This window comes from Ambystoma mexicanum, chromosome 7p (genome assembly GCF_040938575.1).
Source record: "Ambystoma mexicanum isolate Mex_15411 chromosome 7p, UKY_AmexF1_1, whole genome shotgun sequence".
Classification (NCBI taxonomy): domain Eukaryota; kingdom Metazoa; phylum Chordata; class Amphibia; order Caudata; family Ambystomatidae; genus Ambystoma; species Ambystoma mexicanum.
In genome coordinates this window covers 647,862,964-647,890,777 of record NC_090939.1, presented here as the reverse complement: position 1 = coordinate 647,890,777, position 27,814 = coordinate 647,862,964, and the positions used below count along the sequence as shown (strand labels likewise).

Here is a 27,814-nt window from a genome sequence, read left to right as displayed (position 1 = left end):
GGGAAAAAAAACAGAACTACTTCATAAATGGTTTGCTGGAACAATCGACGGGATCCCAAAGGAAAATCTTTCACCCCATCATGCAAAAGATCGACAGCAAAATGGTTTACCCCACTACTATGCGCCAAGAAAAGGAAAAACAGGAAACTTGAATTAGAAGGGAGGGAAAAAAACTATCAGGTGAAGAAATGACAACTCCAGCGATAAATCCACTCATACAAGAAGGAAATCCATAAGGCCAAAAAAATTCATACGACAACAGAATCACCAAAGCCACCAACACCCAAAAGGAATTGTTTAAAATCATACACGAAATAAGAAACCCTCCTGGCTGCAAAAAACGCTCCGATACCTTCACTGAAGATATGCAATGACCTTGCAGATCACCTCAAAAGACAAAATTACCACCATCTAACACATCATACAAAGCAGACCAATGGACTACAACATGCGACCCACCCAGCCTTCCGAGGATCACTAGAACAAACTCTGAAGCTTTCTCAATTATCAGTGGAGACATTTGTCAGGCTGGTAAGCAACACAACAAAGCAGGATTCCCCATGTATCCATGCCCCCAGACATATTCAAATCAATCCTCACACAAGGAATGCCCATGGAATACTACAGAAACCTTTTCAACCAATCACTTTCAACAGAGAAAGTACCGCCATCATTCAAAGTGGCATTCATCAACGCGCTCCTCAAGGACACAGCAGGAAACGCAGAAGACCTCTCCAACTACAGACCCATATTCAACATCCTCTACCCAGGTAAACTACTCGAGACATACGTCTACAGAATAACACAAGAATTCATAGAGGAGCACAAACTGTTGAACCAAGCACAACTAGGCTTCAGACCATTGAGGGGAATGGAAACGGCATTGCTCTCAATCTGGGACGATCTAAAGACTAATGCAGACTCTGAAAAAAACAGCTCTAATCCTTCTCGACCACTCCGCAGCATTTGACACAGTTAACCATGAAATCCTCATCGGGAGAGTAGTAGAAATGGGAATCAATGACACAGCCCTACTATGGGTTAAATCCTTCCTACCAAACAGGACAGAAACATTCTGGATCAAACCTTTCAAATCTACTACAAGGGAATCCAACTGCGTAGTACCACAAGGATCACCCTTCTCCCCATTGCTCTTCAATATATACCTGATGCCACTAATCAAACTTATCAAAAAACACGGCCTCACATGCTACAACTATGCAGATGATACTCAGTCTACAAAACAAAAGACACACAGGAAGAGAACAAAATGCGGAACAATTGCCTACAGGAGCTCTACAGCTGGATGAACACAAACAGCCTAAAACTCAACCCGGGCAAAACTGAAATAATGATCATGGTTAAAAACAAGGAAAACAACCACTATATCCCATGGCTAACAGAACTGGTTACAGCACAGACTCCATCGATAGTAAAAAACCTGGGAGTCTTGATGGACGATGAACTAACACTTTAACCACAAGTACATGCCATTATCAAGAAATGTTTCTTCCTGCTACACGCAGTAAAAAGGATCCTACCATTCCTCTTTTCCCCCCACAAAACACTCACCATAATCACACTCACAATGTCCAGAGTAGACTATGCCAACAGCCTATACCTAGCAATGCCAGAACGATTGTTAAAAACTTCAGCGCACTCAGAACGCTGGAGCAAGACTCCTGCTCAGGCCACCACGAAGAGAACACATTACCCCGGCGCTGAAAATACTACACTGGCTGCCAATAAAAGAGAATAAAGTTCAAAACGATGTGCATAACGCACAGAGCAGTCCACAGCCAGGGAGTAGAGTTCCTAAATAAAGAAATAAAAATCTACCACCCAACAAGATCTCTCAGATCAAGCAACGACATTCGCCTAGTACCAAAACCTTACAAAAAAAGAAAACTGAGTATCATCTTTCATTCACCTGTCAACCTTAACCTGGAATAACCTACCAAAAAACATATGCAACACAAGGGGTCATTTGAAGTTCAGAAAACTACTCAAAACCTGGCTCTTTGCTCCAGATTCAGGAGGAATGAACTAGGAAGAAAGTAACACAACGAAACGGTGAATACCCCTGTAGGCAACCAGAATCCCTAACCTGCCCCTCCATTATAAAAGCGGGGGTGGGCGTGCACCGGCCAACCAGGCCGACACGGCACCGATCCTAAAGGGGACTTGGATAGGTGGGGACCACCAACAGGATGGACAATAAGGGACAAGTCCTGTGACCAAAACTACACCTGCCGCAGGGCAGGGGAAGTAGCGGAAATGAGCGAGATACACAAGCCACTGGGGTCACACAAAAGAGAGAACGCCCATTATGCACCATGCCTGCCAATTAGACGGTCAAAGTAGAGTGCCAAAAACACAGGATAACCATAGAGTTTGGGTGCAGAAACGCGAAGACAAAGTGGTAAGAAATCGACAAAAACTTGAAAACCATTATAACCGTACCTTAAAATTTCAAATTTCTGTTTACTCAACATACAGAAACTCACACAACCACCTCTCTGCACAGAAATCCACACGCAGTTCACCACATTGCAACAACAGACTAACACCACATAACCAGCACATGGGAATTCTGGCACCAATCGAAAACCGCACTTAAGCTCAGCGAACGGTGCAAACTGAACTGAAAGGGCCAACAGGACATCACAACTCTCACTCTCCTATTCCCCCTACACCCTAACTCCCCCCCACCACCTTCTTGACACCCTCCTTTTCAGATCCGCCAGAGCGCCTGGGGATCACAGCAGTGGTGATGGTGAGCGGTACAAATACCTTTAACATCAACATCCTCAAGCAATTAGAGTAGACAATCCTCCCTTAAGGAGGGGAATTATGGCTTCAGTGTAGCTGCAGCAGACAATCCACATGTTTGGGGGAATTGAGATTTGTGGTGAAACTTAAGACCCAATCACATGGCTGAATCCACTCAAAAATGTTGGCTGCCACCAAATCAGTGGGGGAAGACACAGTCAAACTTAGAATTGGTCTATATGGTCACTGACAATCAGAGGTGAATCCAGAAACTATTCACAAAGCAGCTCCGTCTACATTTAGCAACTGCAGCTTTGGGACTGGCTGTATCTGCATCACATTCACTCTCCCATAGGGATGTTTGGCTGCTGGACTGTGTAGTGGAGTTTACCTTTGGGGGTGGGGGATACAGGAGGACGGGGGTTTGCTGGCTAGCTCTCCACTGGGATACTGCAGGACTAACTTTTAAAATTAAATAAAGATTTCCAAACCAACTAGTGAGTTCCCACAGCTGTAAGGTTACATGCATAGGGGAAAGTGTTTGGTAGAGTTTGAAAACTATTAGGATCATCTAATCTTGCTTTAGACTTACATTGTCACAATTTACCTGGCCCGTAAAATTATACCTCCCACCTAAAGTGGATGAATGCTTTGCCAGATGTACATTAAGCAGAAACTAAAGACATGAGAGAATAGACCCGGTCAGTGGAGTTCCACTTAATGAATCCCTAAGTGTGGAAGAGTAAAAAAAACGCCTAATGAGAGAGTGTGAAGTATTGGTGCCACACATGTAAATGATAAATGCAAATAAGGACTACCTGCACATTTCCTTTCAAATACAAGTGCTTATGCGGTTACATTTGCCAAATAAGCAAGAACGTGGACGTTTTTCCAGGAATGTAGTGTTAGCATTTCAGTGCAGAGGGGACTGCAGCACAAACTCTCAGCTAGCTTTTGTAAGCAAAGGAAGTGTGCCATTGTCCTCCCTCGACACCCTCCTTCAAGCATTATCGTCATCGTGAAATCATATTGCTGCTCCATGCTTGTTAAAGTAGATCGAATGGGCTTTGGGAGGAGGTGGTGAGAAAAAGAAAACTTAGGTTGAACGATCTACAACTGAAAACACCTCTGATTAAGGGAAGTTATCTTGGCAAAGATTTGTTAGCGATTGTTTTTTTTAATTTAACATGACCAGCAACAAATATAAACTTCAACATTAGTTAAAATACAGTAAAAAGAACTAAATTTGTGGTTGGCGATAGTCAATGCCTAATGGAGGAGTGTGCACTAGCACTACAATAGCCCTTTTAAAATTACTCCGTTTCTAAACAGGGATTACATTCCCGTTTAGAAAAGGGGATTTTTTTAAAACAAAAATGAAAAAAACAACTTCAACACATAAAAGCTTACCTTGCTAACTAAGAAGTCTGTAGCCTCAAAGTGGCGCCCAAACATCTTTGGGGAGTCTCCCGGTATAGGCTCTATCTTAATACAGACTTCCTGACCTTTTTTGGCTGTGTCCACTTGCTTATGATTTATTTCGATACTGGTTACTATTCCAATATCAACAAACTACAGAAAAAGAAAAAAACATGTTTTCAACTATTAAAATTATTGTGAACTTTGTAAATTAGACCCATCTCAAAAATGTTGCAGCGAGGTTGACAATATAACAAATAAAAACACAACGATTTGATTAAAATATAACTATTACAGTTTAAACCACATTACGCAAATAACAATTACCATCTTCTGCTCACAATATTAAACCATGAATGTATTTTTAGTTTCAAATTAATTTGAATAAATACATCTGCATTGAGGTAAAATAATCGAGCAAACTTTGTCATGTGAACATCACTGATCAGACATGGATATATATCAAATTTCAAGAAACAGACTGGGCAAGAGTACACTTCTAAAAATCTAAAAACCTATTCATAAACAATTTCATGTTTTATATTCTTCAAACAAAATCCTTGACTTGACTTACATTTTTAGAAAAAGAAACAAAAACCTATATAAATGCCACTCTTGGCTAGCAATAGGACCAAATAAATGAACCCTTGTCAAAATATATTGGTAAATTAAAAATGAGTTGAAACAGTCAAAAAGTCTAGTTCTAACGATTACTTTTCTGAATGTATTGTTTTGTACCAGCGGAGAGATCACTGAGGATGCTGAAGTGATGTTTCTGCAATGAGCGGTGTTGACTAGTGAACCACTCTGCTGCTCTGCTAGCCGATGTTAATAAACGAGTCTGCCATGTTGGATTCGCTCAGCAAACAGCTCACACATATGTAAACATTCCAGAAGGATGGTCCCATCTTTCCCTCTTGCATCTCCATAAAGCGATTATGTGACACATGGGACTCGCAGTCTTTCCCACCAGCAGTACTTAAGCATCTCACTGGTCAGCACTAAGAATGCTTCCTCACTAAGAATGTATTAGTGATAGCGTAATTCTGAGTTTTTTCTGATAAATCATTATTTTTGATAAACAACAATGGATTCCTTTATTTGAATAAGCACATTACTTTGGATACATTACTGAATTTCCTTCAACTCACAGGAACTTCTTACCCAGGTTGGGTCTAATGGAGACCGGCTGTGACACCCAGTATTTTTACTAGGTCTCCTGCTTCTTGTGCATTCTGAGTCAGGGTGTCTCCAGACTCGTCACAGCCAGCTCCCTTTGAACGATTTTTTGAACAAGACGTACTGTTATCATTGAAGCATCTTTTTAATTTCCATTTTTTTTTATCCAGTGGTGCCCACTCATTTTTTCCTCTTTCCTTTGTTCTTACTCCCAGTTTCTTCCAATAATTTGAGAAATCCCTCATGCGCTCCTCCTCCTCCTCCTACCAGACCTCCTTAGTGGCTGTTGGCCATTGTAGTGCTACCTCCCTGCAAAATGCTCCCACAACAAGCACCTTGAGTCTTGCTAGCCTGGATGAGTGGCGAGTCACCAAAACTCTGCTTCAGCCCAGTCTCGGGACATCCTCTGTCGACTGCAAGTCTTGCTTCTGTTGTGAAATAGTTATTTTGTGGGTGGCTGCCCCCCTGCTTGCCCATTTGAGGTGACCTGAACCTTTGATTTGGTTCCTCTATCCTCCTGGTAACTTTTCTGACACTGCTGCTTCTGTCGCATTAGTCATTGTCTTGGGTATCCGGGTCATTACTCCAAGTCCTCTGGTTCCTGAACACTTCTGCAGACCTGTAAAGCAACGTACATACTTACTGGGTTCTCTTGCGGTCCCTGGGCAGAATTTGCAGAGACTAGCACCATTGGAATTTGTCCCAGATCTCGGAGGTCATGATGTATTCTTTGTAGTCTTCATCAGGGGTCACTCACCTGTGTTCGGGTTTATTGGAGGTTTGCAGGCCCACCCACTCTTCATTACAATTGAGTTGCATTAGTTGTAATCCCGCTCTGCTTTCATCCCTCTCCGACAGCTGGGGTGTTGAACCTGCAGCTGGAGCACTATTGAGGGGACAGGGGTTAGGGTATCCCCTCATGTTCCTTGGGCTGGTTGCTTCTTTGGCTGCACCTTTGGGGTAGAACTGATACTTTTATGCAAAAGGTCTGGGAGCCCCTCTACTGAGAACAACCGCCACCAAAAAACCTGTTCTATTAATAGGTTCCCACTCGGGAGGGTCTACAACCACATTTTAGCTCCCTGTACCTTTCACAGTGGAGAAATACCCATTTGCATATCAGTTTGGCCCCACCCACCTGGGCAGTGCAGCACTGAAATTGCTAGGCAAGTCTCCACCTAAAAGGAGTAACAGCAGCAACCCCAGACACAGGTTTCGGCCATGTTGTGCCTCATTAGTAATGTGAAGCTGTGCCTCTCTGAGCACAGTGAGCAAGGGGTACACGTCAGGAGTATCCTGGATAATTTATGGTGAAACCCCGAGTCGCTAAACATTTATGCAAAAGGTCTGGGATACCCTCTACTGAGAACAAACACAGCCAAATAATCTGTTCTATGGATTGGTTCTCACTTAGGAGGGTCTACAAGCACGATTAGCTCACTGTACCTTCACATAGGAGAAATACTCAATTGCACTTCAGTCTGGTCACATCCATCTGGGCAGTCCAGCACCGAAATAATGGACCCACAAAAAATGGTCAGAGACTCAACACTTCGGAGTGATCCATCTTACAGTGCTGTACCGGGTCGGGCATCCCTCTGGGAAAATGGAGAGCCTCTGCTTTACAGGTCACAGAGATGATGGCTAAAGCAGCCATCTTCCTGGTAACCGTAGTGGGTCAGAGGACGCATACTCTTAGAGGACATTTCAAAGCGGTTTTTTATTAAAGAATAAGGCCTGACTTTCCCTATTGCTATCGGGTGTTCCCTACCTAAGAGACTCAGGTGCTTGTCAGTGGTCTGTGAATGTCCAAAAGAATCTGTCCAAAGTCCAAACTAACTTTACCACTATTCTAACTAAAGACAGGAGAAGGACTCCCTTCTCCTGGGCTTTGCTTCTTGCAAACCTCTTCTTTCTGGTTCTTCTTAATAGGTGATTTTTAAATAGTCTTGTCTGACTTCTTTGATAAGTTTGTGCAACTCTTTCAAGATATTATACTTTTGTTTCTTCTCAAAACCAGGTGTCTGACTTTGTACTTGTATCTTGTTCTGTATTAATGGTTTCCGTTTGCATGTTGTTCCCCCTCTTTCCTTTTACAAAAAAGGGGTATTAGTCCCTTTTCCCAGGGTAGTGATAGCCAATCTCTACAATTCTCTTTCTTGAGATTCTCTCCTGCTTAATTAATAATATTCTTTTCCTTTATAGTCTCTGTCTTTGAGCATATATGTTGCTCTGCCTTTCTCCCCAGGTGTTTCTCCTGTAGTTTTATTTTCTCTCTCATTTTTTATGGTGTTTAGGTTTCTGTCATCCCCATCATTCAATTCTCTTGCTTTCCATTTTATACTTTTGCTATCTTGACTGGAACAAGTATGAGTAGTCCCATAACTATCCCGCTAGCTGCCTCCGGGTCTGCGGTTTTCCCAGTTTCCCGGTACTCTCAGGGATAAACATCACTGAGGCCTCTCTTCTTCACCTGCATGGCTTCTCTGATTCCTTCAACGTCCCGTACTCCGTAGTCTCCTTCTGGTAGGATGTCCGGCTCTTCAATTATCGGACGTTATGTGGTTGTAACCATGTGGTGGTTTTGGCGTAGTTTTGGGGACTGCCGGTCCACCACGAGATCTCTCTGGTCACACCACCGCATTCTTTTTCACGCTCTCTCTGCCTTCCAGGATGCTGCGCTTCCAGCGCTCTGCTTTTGGTACATGAGCCGGTTTGTAACTTGTGGGCTCTCTGCCTCACAGTCTCCTCCCCGCAGGTACTACAATGCTGTGGGGCTTCCCTGGTGGACATTCGCGTCTCCCTCTCTACGCTTGTTTCAGCATCTCTCCTAGTTCCATCCTCCTCGTCCCAGTTAAATGGAGCTTTACATTTAAACTGACATGCACTGTTTCTTGTTGACACTAACATATGGTTGTTCTCGCTCTTCATACAAGTCGATCTATGGTGTTCGTAAAGAGGTTATTTCTGGATATCCCTTAGGGAGTTCCTTACAGGAACGGGAGTCCTTGTCTCCACAGGGTGAGTCTCACTTAGTGAGGCACCACTTGCCTCGACCCCTAGTGAGGGTGTTGAGAAGCAGACTCAACTCCCTAACCTCAGTGGGAAGCTCTCCCTTGGGGCGAAGGGATGAATTCCTGCGATTCGTCAAACCACATTACTACTGGGAATGTATTTTTGACATGCGATTAAAAAGCATGCAAGGCAGGCTGATACTCTAACTAAACTTAAAATACACTACAGTTTGAGAAGGAACAAGTTACTTACCTGTAACTGTTGCTCTCCAGCATGGGTCTGATATGGATTCACATGCTCATGAATATTCCCCGTCGTCAGGCTGGGAATCCTCGGTAAAGAAAAAAATCAGTATCAGTTTCGTTTCTGATCTGTCTTTCTTAGCAGTAACCAATCACTGATCTCTGGGTCATGCTGCCCCTAGCGAATGACTGCCCTCTCCCTAAGCCCCGCCTCCGGCAGCCATCCTCAGATTTGGTAGCACGCAAAGTGGCAGTATGACCAAGTGAAGAGCCGCAGAGGGGTAGGTGGGAGGGTTCGCATATGAATCCATGCCAGACCCATGCTGGAGAACAACAGTTTACAGGTAAGTAACTTGTTCCTTCTCCAGCATGGGGTCTGGCATGGATTCACATGCTCGAATAAAAGAATATATAGCAGTATACACATGCACAACCACGGGAGGTGGCAAAGGCTCAACATTAAGCATTACGTCCAAAACTCAACATTAAGCAATTCTTACCTCCTCACCAGGCTCACCTTAGACGAACAGGTTGCGCAGCACTGCTTGGCCGACCCTGGACTCCTCCCTGGAGTCCCGATCGACGCAGTAGAATCTTGTGAAGTAGTGCGTAGACCTCCACGTAGCAGCCCTGCAGATGTCCAACAGGGGCACACCAGACAGGAACGCCGTAGTAGCAGCGATCGCTCTGGTCAAATGGACTCTCGGACGGCCGGGCAGTGGTCGGTTACCCAACCAATGACAGTGCATGATGGAGCCTGAGAGCCATCTGGAAATGGAAGTCTTCGAGAGCCTTCCCTTGATTCACAGACCCAAAGTTCACAAACAGTTGTGACGTCTTCCGAAAACTCTTTGTGCGTTCCATGTAGAACTTGAGCGCTCTAGCTACATCCAGCGAGTGCAAAGTCCTCTCGGCCGGCGTCGAAGGCGACGGGAAGAAAACTGGTAACACAAAGGGCTCCTTGAGGTGGAAGTCCGATGGCACCTTGGGCATGAAGGAGGGGTGCGTCCTCCGCACCACCCTAGTGTCATGAAAAGTCAAGTATGGAGGCTTGCAAGATAGGGCCTGGATCTCTCCCACTCGTCGTGCGGAGGTGATGGCCACGAGGAACGCTGTCTTCCATGACAGGAACTTCAAAGGCGCCGAATGCATAGGCTCGAATGGGTCCCCCATGAGCCTGGTCAGCACCACATTAAGCTCCCATGCCAGGGCAGGAGCCTTCACCGGCGGGAACGATCGGAATAGTCCCTTCATAAATTCCTTCACCAGGCGATGAGACCACAAGGACGCCCGTCCCGTAGTCCTGGTATATCGGGAGATGGCAGCCAGATGTATTTTGATGGAGGCGTGAGCCAGTCCAGCTTTGGCCAGCGACAGTAGGTACGGCAGTACTTAAGGGGCCGTAATCCGCAGAGGGTTCATCTTCTGTGCACAGCACCAGACAGAGAACCTCTTCCACTTATGACCGTAACACTTGAGAGCTGAGGGCTCCCTGGCTTTTGCAAGAACCTCTCTGCAGTGAGCCGGGATATCGTACCCTCCAAACTCTAGTGCTGCAGGAGCCAGGCCTGCAAGTTCAGCGACTGTGGGTCTTGATGGGAGAATGGCGCCCCCTTCTCTGGAGAGAAGATCCGCGTCCGCCGGCAGCTTGCTGGTGGGGACGGTGTTAGGCAGAAACCTGTGCAGTTCCCTTAGGGACCACTACAAAAGATTTAAGACCACAGGTGTTTGGCAGTAAATCCACTTGGTAGCAGTCGGTACCACACAGATTCACTTGGTAGCTGTGGCTGAGCAGTCAGACTACCCTCAAGAAGAGTTAGGCAGTATGCGGAGTATACACAATAGGTACAGAGACACAGTAGCACAAAAACACTGACCAGAGCTTTGGTGTAAAAGTATATAATTATTTATTTAAAAACACACTTGTGATTTACACTAGCAAAAACGAGATAAGTAAATTCAGCACACAGTCACTATCATATATATACAACCCTATTCACTTATTAGACAAGTCTTAGTGAGAAACACCACTTATTTTTAGACCGAGGTGAGCGCTTAACATAAGATGACACTCTAATAAGTTGTAACGAAAGGGAGGGGAAAAAGGCAGAGTTAAGGAAGCACACAAGTTTCAATACTTTTACAAAGAACCACAGTAAGGCAGGACAGGCAGAGTTCTACTGGAGAGCAAGGAAGTCAATTGCAAGGCCCACTCTTGGAGAGAGCAAGCGGAAGGGGTCCAGGTTCACACAGTGGGGTTATGCCAAAAGAGTCTTGTAGATAGTTCGCACAAAAAGGATGTAATTAAAGTCAGGAAAAGTTAGCTAGGTTGTCCCAGGCTAGCCCAGGTTAGAAAGTCGAGGCTTTACTGTCACCCCAAAGTCGAGGCTTTACTGTCACCCCGAACGATCTGTCGCAAGGGAAGCCAGGCGGGACACAGTACCTTAAGTGTGAAGGAAGCTCCAGCGGGGGCAGTTGTTCCTGGCAGCAGGTGCAAGTCAGCGTTTCGTCCAGAGGAAGAAGAGGTCTCGCCGTGGAGGAAAGATGAAGGTTGTTGCACTGCCAGGGAAGAAACCAGCCGCAGAGTTCTCCGGTTAAAAGGTACTACCCTTCTCTTTGTTGTAGTGGTAAACCGTGGTATTCCGGTTGTCGGGGTGCTTGTCACGTGCAAGGCGGCCATGGGATGCTCCAGGAAGGTGAAAAGAAGGCAAAACTGGTTATCCACACCAGTCAAAGGAAGAAGACTCTCCTGACTGGAAATCTCCTCTGTCGTCGGGAAAAGTGGTGAGACGGTTCAGCAGGGCTCCACCGGTGGTGTCGTTGCAGGTCGGCTCAGCTTCTCCCTCCTCGGATTCTTAGGTCCTGTGGAGACTTCTGAAGTTCCAGTGCCCAAAGCCCTGCTTTTATGCAGCACACCCCCATTCACTCAGCCTAGCTGTCAATCAAACATGCTAAGAGTTACCAAGGTAACTCAGTCCAGGGTGCCTAAACCCCCTCCCACGCCCCCCGTGGTACCCAGACATAGTGGCACCACTTTTGGAGGCATCTGTGGAGAAGCCCGCCAAAAAGTGAAACAAAGGGCTCGACTTGGGTTGGAGTCACAGAAGTGAACACAAACGCCATTTTAGAATAGAGTTCTGGCAAAAAATACCAACCGGTGAATTAATATTAAATAAATAAACCGGCGGTATGTTCAAGGCTATAAGAATTAAATAATTAAAGTTGGTAGCCTCGAACAATGGGAAAATCCCATAGAGATATATTCGCGGTCGAATATAAAAAGTAGTATCCACTGCCACCAGCCAAAACTCGATTAGGGGGGACGGAGACGTGCCCCCTTGAACAACAGAGCCAGGGGCAATCAAATTGCCCCGGCCAGTACGTCCACAATATGATGGTTTGTACTGGTTTCTGTTCATGATTTTGGACTAGTAAATCCAATGGTGACTTTACATGCCCTGGGAGACAGTAGTCAGTCCCAGGGTATGGAGTCTATGTTGGGGGGTCACTACGACACCCCTGGGTTACGGCACGGAGGGTGCTGTGTAACCCACATCAAAAACTCATGAGACCCTATGGAGTAAAAGACCCCATTGCCCATAAAACACATGGAAAGACAAAGGAACACCTCAAATTATGTCTAAGAGTGGGAGTAAAAGAGTCTCACACACAGCAGGAGAAAAAAATAAACCCCAAAAATCCAGCAAAGCTGCTGGGGGACTCACTAGGTTTGGGAAATTAGCCTTTACAGAGAATTCTCCCTAACAGACGTTGACAAGTCCAGAAGGTCCGGGAACCAGATCTGCCTCGGCCACGCCGGTGCGACGAGGATCATTCTGCACCTGGACTTCTTGAGCTGGTTGATGAGGTGGAGCAGCAATGGCAACGGAGGGAACGCGTATAGAAACAGGCCGTCCCAGGGGAACGAGAAAGCATTGCTCATGCTCCTCGGCTGCGGGAACCTGATTGGCGAACCTCTGGCACTTGGAGTTCGTCGCCATCGCGAAAAGGTCGATAGGGGGTTTGCCCCATCTTTGAAAGAGCCGATCCACCTGGTCCTGACGTAGTTCCCACACGTGGCACGAGCGCAGCTCCCTGCTGAGTGAGTCGGCGATGGTGTTTTTTATTCCTGCCAAGTGTAAAGGAACCAGAAACATCCCCTGGGCGACGGCCCAGTGCCACAGATCCTGGGCCTCCTTGGATAGGGCTGGGGATCTGGTGCCCCCCTGCTTCCTTATGTAGAACATCGTGGTGGTGTTGTCGGTGAAGATCCTCACCACTTTGTCCTTGAGGGACGGAAGGAACGACTTGAGCGCCCAAAACACTGCTCAGAGCTCCAGAATGTTGATGTGGAGAGACCTCTCCTCCGGGAGCCAAAGGCTTCTTGCGTGGAGACCTCCGGTGTGGGCCCCCTCAACCCTCCGGAGAGCGTCCGTCGTCACCGTCTCCTGAAACGCCGGGGTTTGAAAGTCCGTGCCTGTAGTGAGGTGAGCACGGTACCCCACCATAGGATCGCCCGACGGAACTCCTCGTCGAGAGGGATCCTGTCCTCGAAGCAGCCAGTCGCCTGAAACCAGCGGGCATCGAGGAAGTCCTGTAGCGGACGCATCCGAAGTCTGCAAAGGGGTACAAGATAGATGCATGAGGACATCATCTCGAGGAGGGGCTTGATGGACCTCATCCTGGCCACGTCCGTGGCTAGCAGGCGCTGCACCTTGCCCAGGATGGTCTTGGTCCTCTCCTCTGACGGGGAGAGGCCAATTGCCCCACTGTATCGAACTTCGCTCCCAGAAACAGTGCTACTTGCGACGGAACCAGGTGGGATTTGGGATAGTTGATGGCGAACCCCAGTTCCGTGAGCAGCCGGACGGTCCTCGCTGTGTGTTCGACGGCGAGTTCCCTTGTCCTTGCCCGGATTAGCCAGTCCCCCAGGCAGGGGTAGACGTGGATCCCCTGCAGGCACAGCTGCGCCGCCATTGGTGCCATGCACTTGGTGAATACCCTGGGTGCCGACATTAATCCGAACGGTAGGGCTCTGTATTGGTAGTGGCGTCCCTGAACCACGAACCTGAGAAACTTCCTGTGCCCTTTTAGAATGTGGAAGTAAGCATCCTCCAGGTCGAACGACGATAGGAAGTCGCCCTCCTCCAGCTGTCACAGCACGTGCTGGAGGGTGACCATCCTGAATTTCTTCCCCTTGATGTATTTGTTTAACCGACGCAGGTCCAGGATGGGGCCCCAACCGCCTGTCTTCTTTCTGACGAGGAAGTACCTCGAGTACACCCCGGAGCCTCCTGGGGGCGAGCTCGATGGCACCTTTCTTGAGCATCGCCCTTACCTCCAACAGCATTTGAGGGACGTGATTCGCCTTCCTGGCCACGGGAGGAATGCGAGGGCAGTTCTTTCGGAATTCCAGCGAGTGCCTGTTGGCCAGGGTGTCCAGCACCCAACCGTCAGTGGAGAAGGACTCCCACATGCTGACGAACTTCGTCAGCCGGCCTCCCACCGGGATGCTTCAGTGGGGGCCCGACGACACGGCCGGGTCAGTCTTGCTTGGAGGCGGCCTTGCCGCCTTGGCCTCCTCGGCGACGACGGCGGGATCCCCCTTGCTTGCCGCGACCTCTGTAGGCCTCCTGGGAAGAGGAGCGGGCCGCCTGGCGGTATGTGGAGGAGCCACCGCTGGATCCTTTGGAGGCACCCTGTCTGCCTCCGGAGCTCCGAAAGGGCCGTCGTTGTTGAAGTACCCCCAGGGCCCGGGCCGTCTCTGAGTCGGCCTTGATGGCCTGTAGAGACTCGTCCACCGCCTTACCAAAAAGGTTGTTGCCGTCAAACGGCATATCCAACACTCTAGTCTGGACGTCCTGGCGAAAGTCTGTCGCCTTGAGCCATCCTCGTCGTCGGAGGCAAACTCTGTTTCCCAGTTGGCGAAATCCGGTATTGGCAATGTCCGTTGCCACCGTTATGGCGTGATCCAACGCCACCTCGCCTTCCTGCAGAATTTGTAGGGCCTCCGCCCTCTTGTCGTCAGGTAGGAAGTCTAGCAGGGGAGCTATCTTGAACCAGAGCTCCCTGTCGTAGCGGGCCATGATCGCTAAGGCATTGGCCGCCTTAATCGTCGTCACCGCCGATGAGATGACCCGTCGTCTTATGGAGTCCAACTTCTTGCCCTCGCTGTCCGGCGGGGAAGTGGAAGTTGAAGCCGCCGCACCCGCTGCTTTCTTCTTAGCCGCTGCCGAGACGACAAGAGTCCGGCGTGGGCTGGGCCGAGGCACAAGAGAGCGGCATCGGGGACTCGGTACTTCTTCTCATACCTGTCCCTCTTGGCCGGTGTCGTGGAAGGGTTTTTGAGGACAGCAAGCCCCTCGTCCCAGATGTCGTCGAGCAAAGGCACGGCGAGGGCCGTCTTCCTCTTGGCCTCTCGTCATTGGTAAAGAAACCCTTCCTTTTTTTGTTCTTCAGGGCAGAGCTGGAAGAGCTTGGATGCCCTGGTTATCAGGGCGTGGAAGGAGCCAATTTCATCGGCTGGAGAAGCCCGAGGGGGGGGAGATGACGGGATGTCCGCTGTGTCATCGCCGTTGTCCGTCCCCGTCGCTGTATCCGTCGCCGTATCCTCTCTAGGGTCTGAGAGGGGGATGAGGGGTCCACAGGCCTCGCGGGCACGAATGGCGGAGACGGGTGGACTCTCCTCCGCTTGTTCGGAGGGTTTCCCGACGTGCCTGGTTCTGGATCCTCCGTCGGGGTCCGTGGTAATCTCGTCCTTATCTCGGTACATAAGGATTGGATCGCCAACAAAATGGCCGCCGAGCTATCCAGGGGCTCGGGTAATGGCTGCGACGGACGGGATGGCCGCTCCACTGGGCCCTCTTCGTCGCTATCTTCGATCACGTCAGCGGGGACCGTCCCCTGGGATCGAACCTTCTCGAACCTCTCGTTGAGGCTTATGGACCTCTCGTTGAGGCCCTTCTCGGTTTCCACCAGCTTCTCCACAGAGGCTGATTCTGAGTCTGTAATGGCCACCGCCCCCCCTCTTTTTCCACTGGGGACTTCACGGGGGTCTTAACGATGGGCCCAGAGGCCGTTTCCACTGGGGTAGTCTCAGCCAGCTTCGCCAGGGTCGCAGCGACCACTTCGATAGAGGCCTTTGCCGTCTAGATCAAAGCCCTCAACACCTTAGGTGCGTCCTGGGCCTTCGCCTTGGGGGGAGGGTCAGCGCCTTTCGGCGCTCCCGGTGCCTGCGGACTTGCGGTGCTTGGCCTTCTGTTGGGCCCCCGTCGCCGGGGCGCCCTCACAGGACTTAGAAGCCCACTCTTTTTTCTTCGCCTTCTCACCTTCTGTGCCCTTCTCCAGCCAGGCGGCGAGGCGGGAATAACGATCTTGCTTGGTCCGTTCCGAAAGGTTCATGCAGAACGCACAGTCCTTCTCCACGTGCGTCTTGTCCTCATGAAGGCAGTAGAGACATCGCGAATGCTCGTCCTCCTTGAAAACGTTTTGTAATCCGCATTCAGGGCAGCACCTGAACAGCTTGGATCCGGGCGTCGAGCTTCCCTTGTCCTGGGCCATGTCCGTTGAGGTAGGCCGCAGATCTTCCGGAATCCTCCAAGAAGCGTAAACTCGACAAAAACTTCACCCTTGAGGGGCGTAGAAGAATTCCGAAATGGGTCCCCGTTATCGGAAGTAGAAACGGTGGAGCTTGAGGCTCGATTAAACTGAAAAAATCTCCTGAAAAAGCGCAAAAACGCAGCAAAAACTTGAGAGCTAAAGCACGAGGACTCCCAACACTTGGGCGTGCGGTAAAAATCTGAGGATGGCTGCCAGAGGCGGGGCTTAGGGAGAGGGCAGTCATTGGCTGGGGACAGTATGACTGTTATGCCGAGATCCTGGTGTCTGCAGAAGCTGCTGAACCCCCGACAATCCACCCAAAATGTGGCACTCTGAGCTGACATATATATATATATAACAGCTCAGTTTACCTCACTTTCAGGGGAAAGGGGGAAGGGACAAAGAAACAAACACCAGGCTGGAAGCTATCAACTCGCTGGTTCTTCACCTGTAGTTAAAACAAACATGCAATACACCCCATTACTCAATGGGTTACTATACTAAACTTAAACTCTATATCCTTTACCAAAATAGTCAAAAAAACCATACCTGGTACTTCTCTTCAGTATGCCCAGAGAAGTGATATGCAGACAAGACTTCTTTACTTGTGGACCAGAATCTTAAAGATCGTTCAGCCTTCTCAGTAGGTCTATGAATGTAATATTTAACTTTGTAGTTCGTCTGCTCTACCTCAAGATTCTTGAACAAGGTCTAAAGTTCTTCAAATAAGTTTAAGGAAGTTCTTTTAAGTTCTTTTATTTGTTTTTATATTTTCTTTTTAGAGTGTCTTTTACTCAGGAACGAATTTTAAACTTGCGATGAAATCTTCACATTGGAAAGCCAGCACAGGCGCTAAAATCCAAACCGCGGGTAAAACGCAAATGCGCTGAAAATCCAAACCGCGGGATAAAACACACGCGCTTTAATCCAAGTCGCGGGAAATACGCACACGTGCTGAAAATCCAAACCGCGGGAATAAGCACACGCACTTTTCTCCAAGTCGCGGGAAATACGCACACACGCTGAAAATCCAAATCGCGGGTAAGACGCACACGCGCTAAAGTCCAGGACGCGATAAAAACTCACTCGCTCTAAAGTCCAACCCACGAAAAAATACGAATACGCGCAAAAAAAAAATCGCGGGAAAAAAAGCACACGCGCTTTTATTTTATCAAGTGACACTTCTGAGAGCTCGTGCGAAAGCTCCAAATAGATTAGTTCTTGCGCACGCGCAGATACGAAACGCGTAATATAACACACGCGAACTCACGTAGAAAAAACCCATGCGTATATGAACAGTAAACGCGAGTCCAAAGTTCACGCTTGCGCTTCACTCTCACGCGCAGAGACACACGCGCGGGCTCAAAGTAATGGGAAAAAAATCACGCGCTAGTTTGAAATGACACGTAGGGATGAAAACAAACGTACGCGCTTCCGTTTTTTAGATACAGATTTGCGATTTCAATCCCTTTAAATTAATATAACCTTTTTACAAAGTTCATCAAAAATGGAAAGTCAATTAGCTTGTGATTGAGACTTGAAAACTTCTTTTCTCAGAAAATGGGAAATTTCTAACTCCTGTCCTGTGTCTCCACCAAACTCCATACACAACTCCTGTTGTACTTTCAGAAATTTCGCTCGACTGCTTGAAACTTGTCACCCTTGAACAAGTTAAGCAGGAGCTGCAAGGCACACGACCTCTCAGCTGGGCAAAGATGATGAAAGGCAGTTTAGAATGTTCACTGTCCTCCCTATAAACAATCTCCAGCCAATTAGAATTTAGACTGAGAACCTCCATCTTGGCTTGGGGCATTTTCCATAGACTGCAATGAAGGTTAAGGGCAAAATTGGCTGTTTAAAAATATAGCCCATAATAACTTCCCAAAACCTTTCTATACTAAATATGTGTCTCCCCTGACCCAATGTAAATGAGTATATGATACTGTTATGTAAAGAATATGTCGCTCCAACCTGACAGTACCCGACAGTGACCCAGGGATCAGTGATTGCTTACTACTAAGAAAGGCAGATCAGAAACAAAACTGATACTGATTTTTTCTTTACCGAGGATTCCCAGCCTGACAACGGGGAATATTCATGAGCATGTGAATCCATGCCAGACCCCATATGCTGGAGTATTCAGATTTTGACGGTGGTTTGCTTTGCTCGAAGTTCTAGGATGCCATTTTTTGTAGATGGAGTCAAGTTTACCTTTTAGCCCTGCAGTCTTACCTTTCTTTCCTCTTGTTTTCTATGTCATTTCAGCATTTTGAAAAGTTTATAAGTGTGCATCTTGCTGTGGCAAGAAATCTAAGAAAGAATCATGCAGTTTTCATAATTTGTAGGATTTATTGCTGTGCTCTGTAAAATGTCCCATTTGCCAAATAATTGCTTAATTGAGGCGTTTGGAAAGTAAGGCAATTGGGCTCAGGTCCAAGCTTGTAGTTCCTCTAAGACACTCCAGGTCTCCAACGCCATAGTGCTTCTGCACATTGGGTGGCAGCTGGACTCCCAACCAACATTTATTTTTACACTTACTACAAGTTTCATTTCTGACTGCACCATATTCATAGTACAGCGACCGTAGTGTGCGTTTTTGGAGGATGATAGGGTCCGAACATAAGAATGGCCCCTGCACAATAGGTTACTGCGCATGTGTGTGTGTGCCTGTGTAAGTGATTCCTTTAGAATTGGCCCATTGTGCTGTGTGTAAGCAAAGGCTATGGCAGCATGATGGGATACGAAAACGAGTGAAAGTGGATCTCTGGAATTACAGAGCAGTGATCTAAACATGCTAGAAATACAGAGCCTCTAGTGGACCTTGATGGTTTTGCTGGTTCCTGTTGGGCTTCAACAAGAATATATTCAGCCAAAATGAGTTCTGATGTTTTTCTTATTGCTACCTTGGACAACTTACATTACCTGCTCATACCTCGTACAAACATCTTCTCCAGTCTATATGTTCTGTGTGACATGAATCTGTCCATCTGCTTAGAGCTAGGCCTGAAAGACGAGTAACAGAGGTTTTGGTACATTTAAAAAAAAAGAGAATCCTCCATTCTAGATTCTGTCAATGCTGCAATTTCCCAAGATCAAGTCATAGAATGGAGGACAGCCTCTTCCTTACGTTTGTGCCAGGCAGTAAATCCTTTGCATGCCTTTTCCCTCTGAAGCAATGGCGAGGGGTAGCAGTTACAACCCCAATGAAAAAGTATATAATATTTTGTATGCAACCTTAACTGTGTTAGTAGTGAGGCGCCAGTCTTCCTGTACGAAGTCTGCCAGCTGGGCAGCTCCTTTGCATTTCATTATTAAATCTTGACTCACTTCCACCCTGCCATCACTTGACACACCTATGTTTGGCTTTGGCCCTCGTACAAAAAGAAACTATGCAAGCAAAGGAAAGCTAACTCACTGCAGCAACTATTGTATTCCTTGTCCAGAGTTCCATTTCATCCATAATTATGGGAGCATGTCCAACAGGGACAGGAGCCTTTTACACATCAAATATCGTTGAGCTTAAATGTAGGCCCAGAGCCAGGGGACATGCAGTGAGCAAGAACCCTCAGCACACTGATTTGCAAGTTTCTTTTGCACTAGCACCAATTGGAATAAATGACTACTAGCTTGTTTGGGTGATGACGGGCATATGGAGGAAAGGAGACTATGGTCTGGAAGTACAGTAGTCACTACAGTGAATACCATTACTACTTTACGTCCTGTTGCCTTTCCTCCTACTTATGCTCATCATTCTCAGAGGAGGCAAAAAAGAACACTAAACCAACAGGTGTAAGAAGGTAGCCTGACCAAACCTAGCATTTGATATAGCTATATTGTCCATTCAGTAATGCTCAAAGGAGCTAGAGTGGAAAGTCCAAGTGGCTGCTTTACTGATGACTTCCCAAAGGGCATGTCTCCAAAAGGCCCCAGCATCATACCTTGCACTGACTGCACCTCTTGGCGATTGTGTACGGAGATGCTCATTCTAGTCAGTTAAATCATCCCGGCTGAATGACCACTCACTGGACAGCTGGGGAACTCTGCAGGATGACTTAGACAACAGACGCATTGACCTAATCTTTAAAACACCCCTGCGTGGCTCTAGTGGCATCTGTAACTTGATTAAATCTCGAATTACTAGTCTCACTCCTTTTGTAATTTGCTTTGTCATTCTATGTATCAGTATGTGGCCTGTCCATATCAATCACACAATGCTCCACTTGCTTTTAAACTGCACACATTTTAAGATGCTGATGGTTAAACTCCTCACTTATATATTTTCAAAAATGTTCCAAAAAAGAATCTTCAGCATAATCAGTTTGCATACATTTATTTACACACTGCGATAGTCTAATGTTGGTGGCAATGCATTGTTAACACCGAGGTCCAGCGTTTCAGGTACTGACCTTTATAAAAGAGAACAGCATGTTGTAGTGAGCAAGCAAAACGGTTTATTCATCTTATAAGATTTATCACTAATATGTCAAACACTATAGACATTAGAGAAGAAATCTATCTCACCATCGAGATATTATTCCTCGGGTTCAAGAAAGTTGCCATGAATTCCAAGAATGTCAATCTCAGCATCATTATATCCTCTTGAGAAGGTACAATAAGAGTACATGTTTCATCGTTTACCCAAAAAAGCTAGAACAAAATGTGTTATGCTACCCTTTTACTCAGGAAGTCTTTTCATGAAAAGTTTTAACACATGCCCGTCAATGTTAAATCAACCAAATTCTAAATATTTTACCCGCAGAAAATTATAATTTAAACCTCTTTTGGGGTGGTCAGGAAAGGTCCCAATGAGAAAGAGGGGTTCACGTTGCACAAGCTATATTGGTGAGTGGGAGAGCAGCGAAATTTAGCGTTATGTTGTAATTTTACATGTATCTAGCACAAATGAGAATGGGATACATGTTACATTTAGTGTTACTTTGTGTTTAAGTTGATACATTTAGATTTGCACGCACGCAGCAAGATGAATGCCAGAATCGCCAATAAAATATAAGGAACAAGTTACTTACCTGTAACTGTTGTTCTCCAGAATGGGTCTGGCATGGATTCACATGCTCATGGATATTCCCCCGTCGTCAGGCTGGTAATCCTCGGTAAAAATAAATCAGTTTTGTTTCTTAACCGTCTTTCTACTAATAACCAATCATTGGTCTCTGGGTCATAATGCCCCCAGCCAATGACTGCCCTCTACCTAAGCCCCTCCTCTGGCAGCCATCTTCAGATTTGGTAGCACGTAAAGTGGCAGTAGGACCAAGAGAAGAGCCGCAGAGGGGTTGGAGGGAGGGTTTGCATGTGAATCCATGCCAGACCCATGCTGGAGAACAACAGTTACAGGTAAGTAACATGCTCCTTCTCCAGCATGGGTCTGGCATGGATTCACATGCTCATGAATACAAGAATACATAGCAGTACACACATGCACAACCACGGGAGGTGGCACGGATCAACATTAAGCATTTCAACAACTCAACATTAAGCATCTCTTACCTCCTCACCAGGCTCACCTTCAAGCGAACAGGTTGCGCAACACTACCTGGCCGAAGCTGGACTCCTCCCTGGAATCCTGTTCAATGCCGTAGAATCTCGTGAAGGTGTGTGTCGACCTCCACAGAGCAGCCCTGCAGATCTCCAGCAGGGGCACACCAGACAGGAACGCCGTAGTCGCAGCAATCGCTCTGGTTGAATGGGCTCTCGGACGGCCAGGCAACGGTCAGTTTGCCAACCGGTGACAGTGCATGATGCAGCCGGAGAGCCATCTGGAAATGGAAGCCTTCAACAGGGCCTTCCCTTGGTTCACGGGTCCAAAGTTCAAAAACAGCTGGGATGTCCTCCGAAAACCCTTTGTGCGGTCCACGTAGAACTTCAGCGCTCTAGCCACATCCAGTGAGTGCAAAGTCCTCTCAGCCGGCAACGAAGGTGACGGGAAGAAAACAGGTAACACCAAGGGCTCGTTGAGATGGAAATCCGACAGCACCTTGGGCATGAAAGAGGGGTGCGTCCTCAGCACTACCCTCGTCTCGTGGAATGTCAGATATGGAGGCTTACAGGAGAAGACCCGATCTCTCCCACTCGTCGTGCGGAGGTGATGGCCACAAGAAAAGCTGTCTTTCACGATAGGAACTTCAGCGGTGCCGAATGCAGGGGCTCGAATGGAGGACCCATGAGCATGGTCAGAACCACACTGAGCTCCCACGCCAGGGCCAGAGCCTTCATAGGCGGGAACGAGCGGAACAGTCCTTTCATGAACTCCTTCACCAGGCGAAGCAACCGCAACAACGACCGCCCCGGAGTTCTGGTGTAGCGGGAGATAGCCGCCAGATGGATTTTGATGGAGGCATGTGCCAGCTCCGCCTTAGCCAGCGACAACAAGTTCGGCAGCACTTGAGGGGCCGTAATCCGTAGAGGGTTGATCTTCTGTGCATGGCACCAGTCACAGAACCTCTTCCATTTATGTCCATAGCACTTTAGAGTTGAGGACGCCCTGGCCTTTTTAAAGTACCTCCTTGCAATCCGCCGGGATATCGTAGCCTCCGAACTGTAGTGCTGCAGGAGCCAAGCCTGCAGGTTCAGCGATCCTGGTTCTTGATGTAGGATGGTGCCTCCTTCCCTGGGGAGAATATCCGCGTCTGTCGGCAGTTTGACTGGGGGGGGGGGGACGCTGACAAGTCTAGAAGGTCCAGGAACCATATCTGCCTCGGCTACCCGGTGCGACGAGGATCCTCCTGCATCGTGACCGTCTGAGTTGACTGATGAGTCGCAGAAGCAACGGTGGGAGCGCATACAGGAACAGGCCGTCCCAGGGGAAGGAGAATGCATTGTGCATGCTCTCCGGCTGGGGAAACCTGCTGGCGAACCTCTGGCACTTGGTGTTCTCCGCCGTCGCGAACAGGTCGATCTGGGGACTGCCCCATTGTCAGAATAGGAGATCCACTTGATCCTGTCGAAGCTCACACTCGTGGCAAGAGGGCAGCTCCCTGCTGAGTGAGTCGGCAACAGTGTTTTTTTACTCCTGCCAGATGAAAGGGTACCAGGAACATCCCCTGGACGACAGCCCAGTGCCACAGATCCTACGCTTCCTTCGATAGGGCTGGGGATCTGGTGCCCCCCTGCTTCCGAATGTAGAACATCATGGTGGTGTCATCAGTGAAGATCCGTACCACTTCGACCTTGAGGGACGGAAGGAAAGACCTGAGGGCCCAGAACACGGCTTGGAGTTCCAGGACATTGATGTGCAGTGACCTCTCCTCCGGGAGCCAAAGGCCTCTTGCGTGGAGATCTCCGGTGTGCGCTTTCCATCCATCCAGGGAGGCGTCCGTCGTCACAGTTTCCTGATGTTCAGGGGTCTGGAAGTTTGTGCGCGCGGTTGCCCCAAAACCGGATCGTCTGGCAGAAAGTCTTCTTGAGGGAGATCTTGTCTTCGAAGCTGTCCGCCTCTTGCATTCAACAGGCGTCGGGGAACTCCTGTAGTGGCCACATCCGCAACCTGCACAGACATACGAGGTAGATGCACAATGACATCATGCCGAGCAGGGACTTGATGGACCTCACCCTTGCCACTTCCATGGTCTACAGCCACTGTACCTTGCCAGGATGGCTTTCATCCTCTTCGACGGTGAGGCGAACTGTGCCACTGTCTCGAGTCTGGCTCCCAGGAACAGGGCGTCCTGCGACGGTACCAAAGTGGGTCTTTGTGAAGTTGATCAAGAATCCCAGTTCCATGAGCAGGCGGACGGTCTTCGCTGCTTGTCAAGACTTCACGTCCTCTCCAAACTGAAGAAAATGTCTCTTAACTTTGAACTAAGCTCATGCTACAATAACTAACAATTTTCCTCCTTTTAAGTGATTTAACTGTTGAAAACCGCAATATCATTGTCTTTTCCCTTTCTACGCTGCTACAAATGTAACCGTGAACAAACACAAAAGTGAAAGTGCCCTTTGAAGTGTATTACCAAGTGATTCTAAGTGTTCTAGTATAAACGTCTGAAGTATTTCAAGAGATTCTGTTGTAAATATAATAAATATATACTTTTGATATAATTATCACTATATGTGTAAGTGCTTCTTTGTTGTTCCTGTCTAGCTAAGATTCAGTGTACTTATCTATAGCTCACCTCTTCCTTTTAAGATGAGCCTGACTGCTCTGCCACTCTTACCAACGTCCTGAGCTAGTACAGACTGATGAGAGTTGGGAGATCTACAAACCGCTGGGATAGCTTACTAAAGTCTTACTGCCAGTAGGACTTTAGGAAAACTCCCGTAACAGTCTAGGAAAACTCCCCATAACACGTCTACCACAGTTCTTTTTCCGCTTGTTTGCTGAAGAACCTTTGGCTCTTCAAGCAACTGTATCCTTAAAGTCCAAGGGTCTGGGTAAGAAACAACATAGTAATGTGTATGACTCCATTCCTGAAAACTCTAAGGAGTATTATGTGGACAGTGTTCTTGTCAATGGCCAAGACACCCCTGCCATGAGAGACACTGGGGCCAGCAGAACATTTGTGGACAAAAGACTTTTCAGGCCTGAGGATGTTGCTAAGGCACCCAAAGGCCCCACCAAACTTGCTGGAGGCCCCGTCAAAATGGTTCTTATTCTACCAGCTCTCATTCAGTATAACAAAATGACAGTGAGGATCCCTGTCAGTATTCAGAGTGAGGTGCCTGGGAGAGTCCTGTTGGGGAATGATCTAAAAACTCTAGGAATAGTATCCAGTGCTCCCAGCCGTCCCAGTATGGAGAAGCAGAACCAAACCAAATTGGCTAGAGAGGCAACCTTAAAGGATCACTGTGAGCCTGTGGGAACCTCTACAGAGAACCCCACTACAAGCCCTCGTGTTAGTAAGTTGACCTCTAACCCAGGTGAATTTCAGGCTAGTATGTTAGGGAAATGGGAGCCCAAACCAAGCTCCATCATTGTTCCCCCAATTGTAAAGTCTCTGACTCTCCCTGCTTCTTAGGAAGAGGTGGATAGACCAACTGGACCCCTCTCTAGGCCTAGGAGAACTGGTAACTCTCAGTGCTGATGGAAAACCAGAAAAGAAAAGTCTAAGGCCAAAAACCTTCAGACTGTTGGACCTTCTACAGAAGACTCCAACCCAAATCCTAATGTTAAGAGAAAAACTCCTAAAGTAGATCAGGTTAGATCCAAGAGGAAGGGGAAGCATGTACCTTGCGCATCCCCAGCCCCTCCAACCAAGATGCCTGAGACCCAACCTGCTCCCAAAAGAGAGGTGGTGAGGAAACCTGGAGGCCCCTCTAGATCTAAGGGAACCCTTTATAAAGGACCCCTTGAAAAAGCCTATCACAGGTTCAGGAGTTGTACCAAATTCTGAGGGACTGGTCAACTAGATCCCCTATAGATTTAAAAAGAAAGATGTCTCTGAAAGGGTGTGTAGGTCATATAGCTTACAAAGGAAAACCTTTGATTTTACCATTGAGCACAGAGCAGGAAGTCGCCACCAAAATGCTGATGGTCTCTCTAAGATGTTTTTAACCAACTGGAGGTAAGAGGTCCATCCAGGAGTGGATTAAATCCTCCTGTCCCTTAGTCTGGGGGGTAGGAGGGGGCGAGTGTTGGGGAGAATTCTCATTTATGGCCAATTTTGCTTACCTAGTGACTCCCCCAGCAGCTTTGCTGTATTTTATTTTTTCCACCTGGTAAGAGTGTGAACCTTTTTTTCCACTCTTACACTGTATTTTTTATGTGTGTTGTACCTTTTGTGCTCATGGGCTATGGAGTGTCACCAACTCCCTAGGCATCATCTTTTTACTTGTGTGTTACACAGCACCTTAAGTGCAGTGACACAGGGATGTCTTTTAGGCTTCCCTTGTGAACTCCATTTTTGGGGATGACTACTGTCCCCCAGAAACATGTAAAGTCACAATTGACTTTACTAGTCCTTTTAAATAGAGATCCAGTACCAACCATCTTACAATAGAGTACTGGAGGGGAATATCTTTCCCCTGTCCTTCTGTACCTCAAGGGGCACTTTGTGTCCCCCTTCCCGACTCAACATGGCAGGTGGCAGTGGTAACTATAATTTTTACACGGATTCCCTATTAGTGTTCTGGCTGTGGTGACAGACGTGAACATAAAACCCGCCACCCCATATCATTTTTATTTTGGGTCCTAGCATGGTTTGTCACCATTTCGTGTTGGAAAGGTCTTTCTTGTTGTTTGCTTTTCGCGCCAAACCAGGTTTGGTTTCGTTGTACTCCGTCGTTTGGCGGGCTTCTGTGAAGAAGCCCTCCTTTGGCTTCTGGGTGTCTAGGTGGGCTGAATGTGAGAGGGCTTTAGTCACCCCCTGCACAGGGTCTCCTTGGAGACCTAAGTCGCAATTTGTGTCGATTGGCTGAGGTGGTTGTCCGGGCTGGACAACCCCCTACTGTGTGATTGACAGCCGGGCTGTGTGAATGGGGGAGTTTGGCCTAAAAGGCAGAACTCTTGGGCTGGAAGTCAGAGTCGCCACTGGACCTACAAGAAACGAAGAGAAGTGGAGAATAAGACGGCTGCTGCAACTCCTGGATCCCAGTGAAGCCCTGCTGCAGTACTGAGCTATCTACACTTCAATGACAGAGAAGATCCAGTCCAGAGTCTTCTCCCCTTGAGCTTGGTGGGATCAACCAGCTCACCTTCTACAGCCAGCGAATCCTCTTCTGGGTCGAAATCACTGCACTGAGCTGTAGTGGTCCGGATAGCCATCAGAAGAGCCCTCTCCTGTTTTTAAGGAGCGCACTTTTTATTCATTGTTGCTTTGCTGCTGCTGGCCTCATCCATGGGTAGTGCAGATCGTTCCAGACGTTGTCCTTGTCCCCACGACTGAAACTTCAGGAACCGTGAGTCTGCCGGAACTACCAGGAACAACTTCTGTAGCACCAGCTTGCTTCATCCGAATAAGGTACTGTGTCCATTTGGTCGTTCTCTCCGTCTGACCTTAAGGAATCGGGGTGAAGCCTTTTCCTTGCCGAAGGCTTGTCCTTTCTTCCTTCCCTCTTATAACTTTTGCTTCCCTTTGACAATATCCAGTACTCCTGGCAACGATAATCTTGAGCTCTTCTCACCGTGTGATCCTCGACAACAGAGCCCCTGCTCCATTTGACACTGGCGCAGGCCTATTGACTTTTATCTGCCTCTTAGAACACTTCTTCTGATTCTATTGCCTTGACAAAAGTATTGCCTATGATTTTTATCCACTATTTCCTGGTTTTATTCTATGTGCTAAGTGAAGTGTTTTTGACTACGGTTACATTTCTTTCTGCGGGTACGCTTTTCTTTCGTAAGACCGAACTGTCATTACTGTCAAAAAGTGATTGCGTATTAACCCACGGTAACGTCTTTGTTTCTAAACACCGGTCTGTCAAATCCTAAGGTACTTACCTTGACTTGACCTATACAAGAGGAATTGGTTGTGTGTAGTATATTTAGAGTGTGGTTTTATCTAATAGAAGTGAAGTGTTTTGTGAACAGATGTTGCTCAGTGGATGCTCAGCCATTGCTACCACTTTACTGTGTAGTACAGGCTTGTACCAAAGGTGAAAGTGTACTATCACTTGTAGTCTTAATTGTCTGTAGT

The 27,814-nt window shown here is 47.5% G+C and overlaps 1 protein-coding gene across 1 annotated transcript in view; it reads right to left on the bottom strand.

The window, feature by feature from the left end:
• Nucleotides 1–27,814, bottom strand: part of EIF5B (eukaryotic translation initiation factor 5B) — a 1,211,079-nt gene that overhangs the window by 33,725 nt on the left and 1,149,540 nt on the right. The window contains exon 23 of the mRNA XM_069636688.1: nucleotides 4,183–4,344. Within this exon, the coding sequence (XP_069492789.1) occupies nucleotides 4,183–4,344 (162 nt within the window). The remainder of the gene's footprint in view (nucleotides 1–4,182; nucleotides 4,345–27,814) is intronic.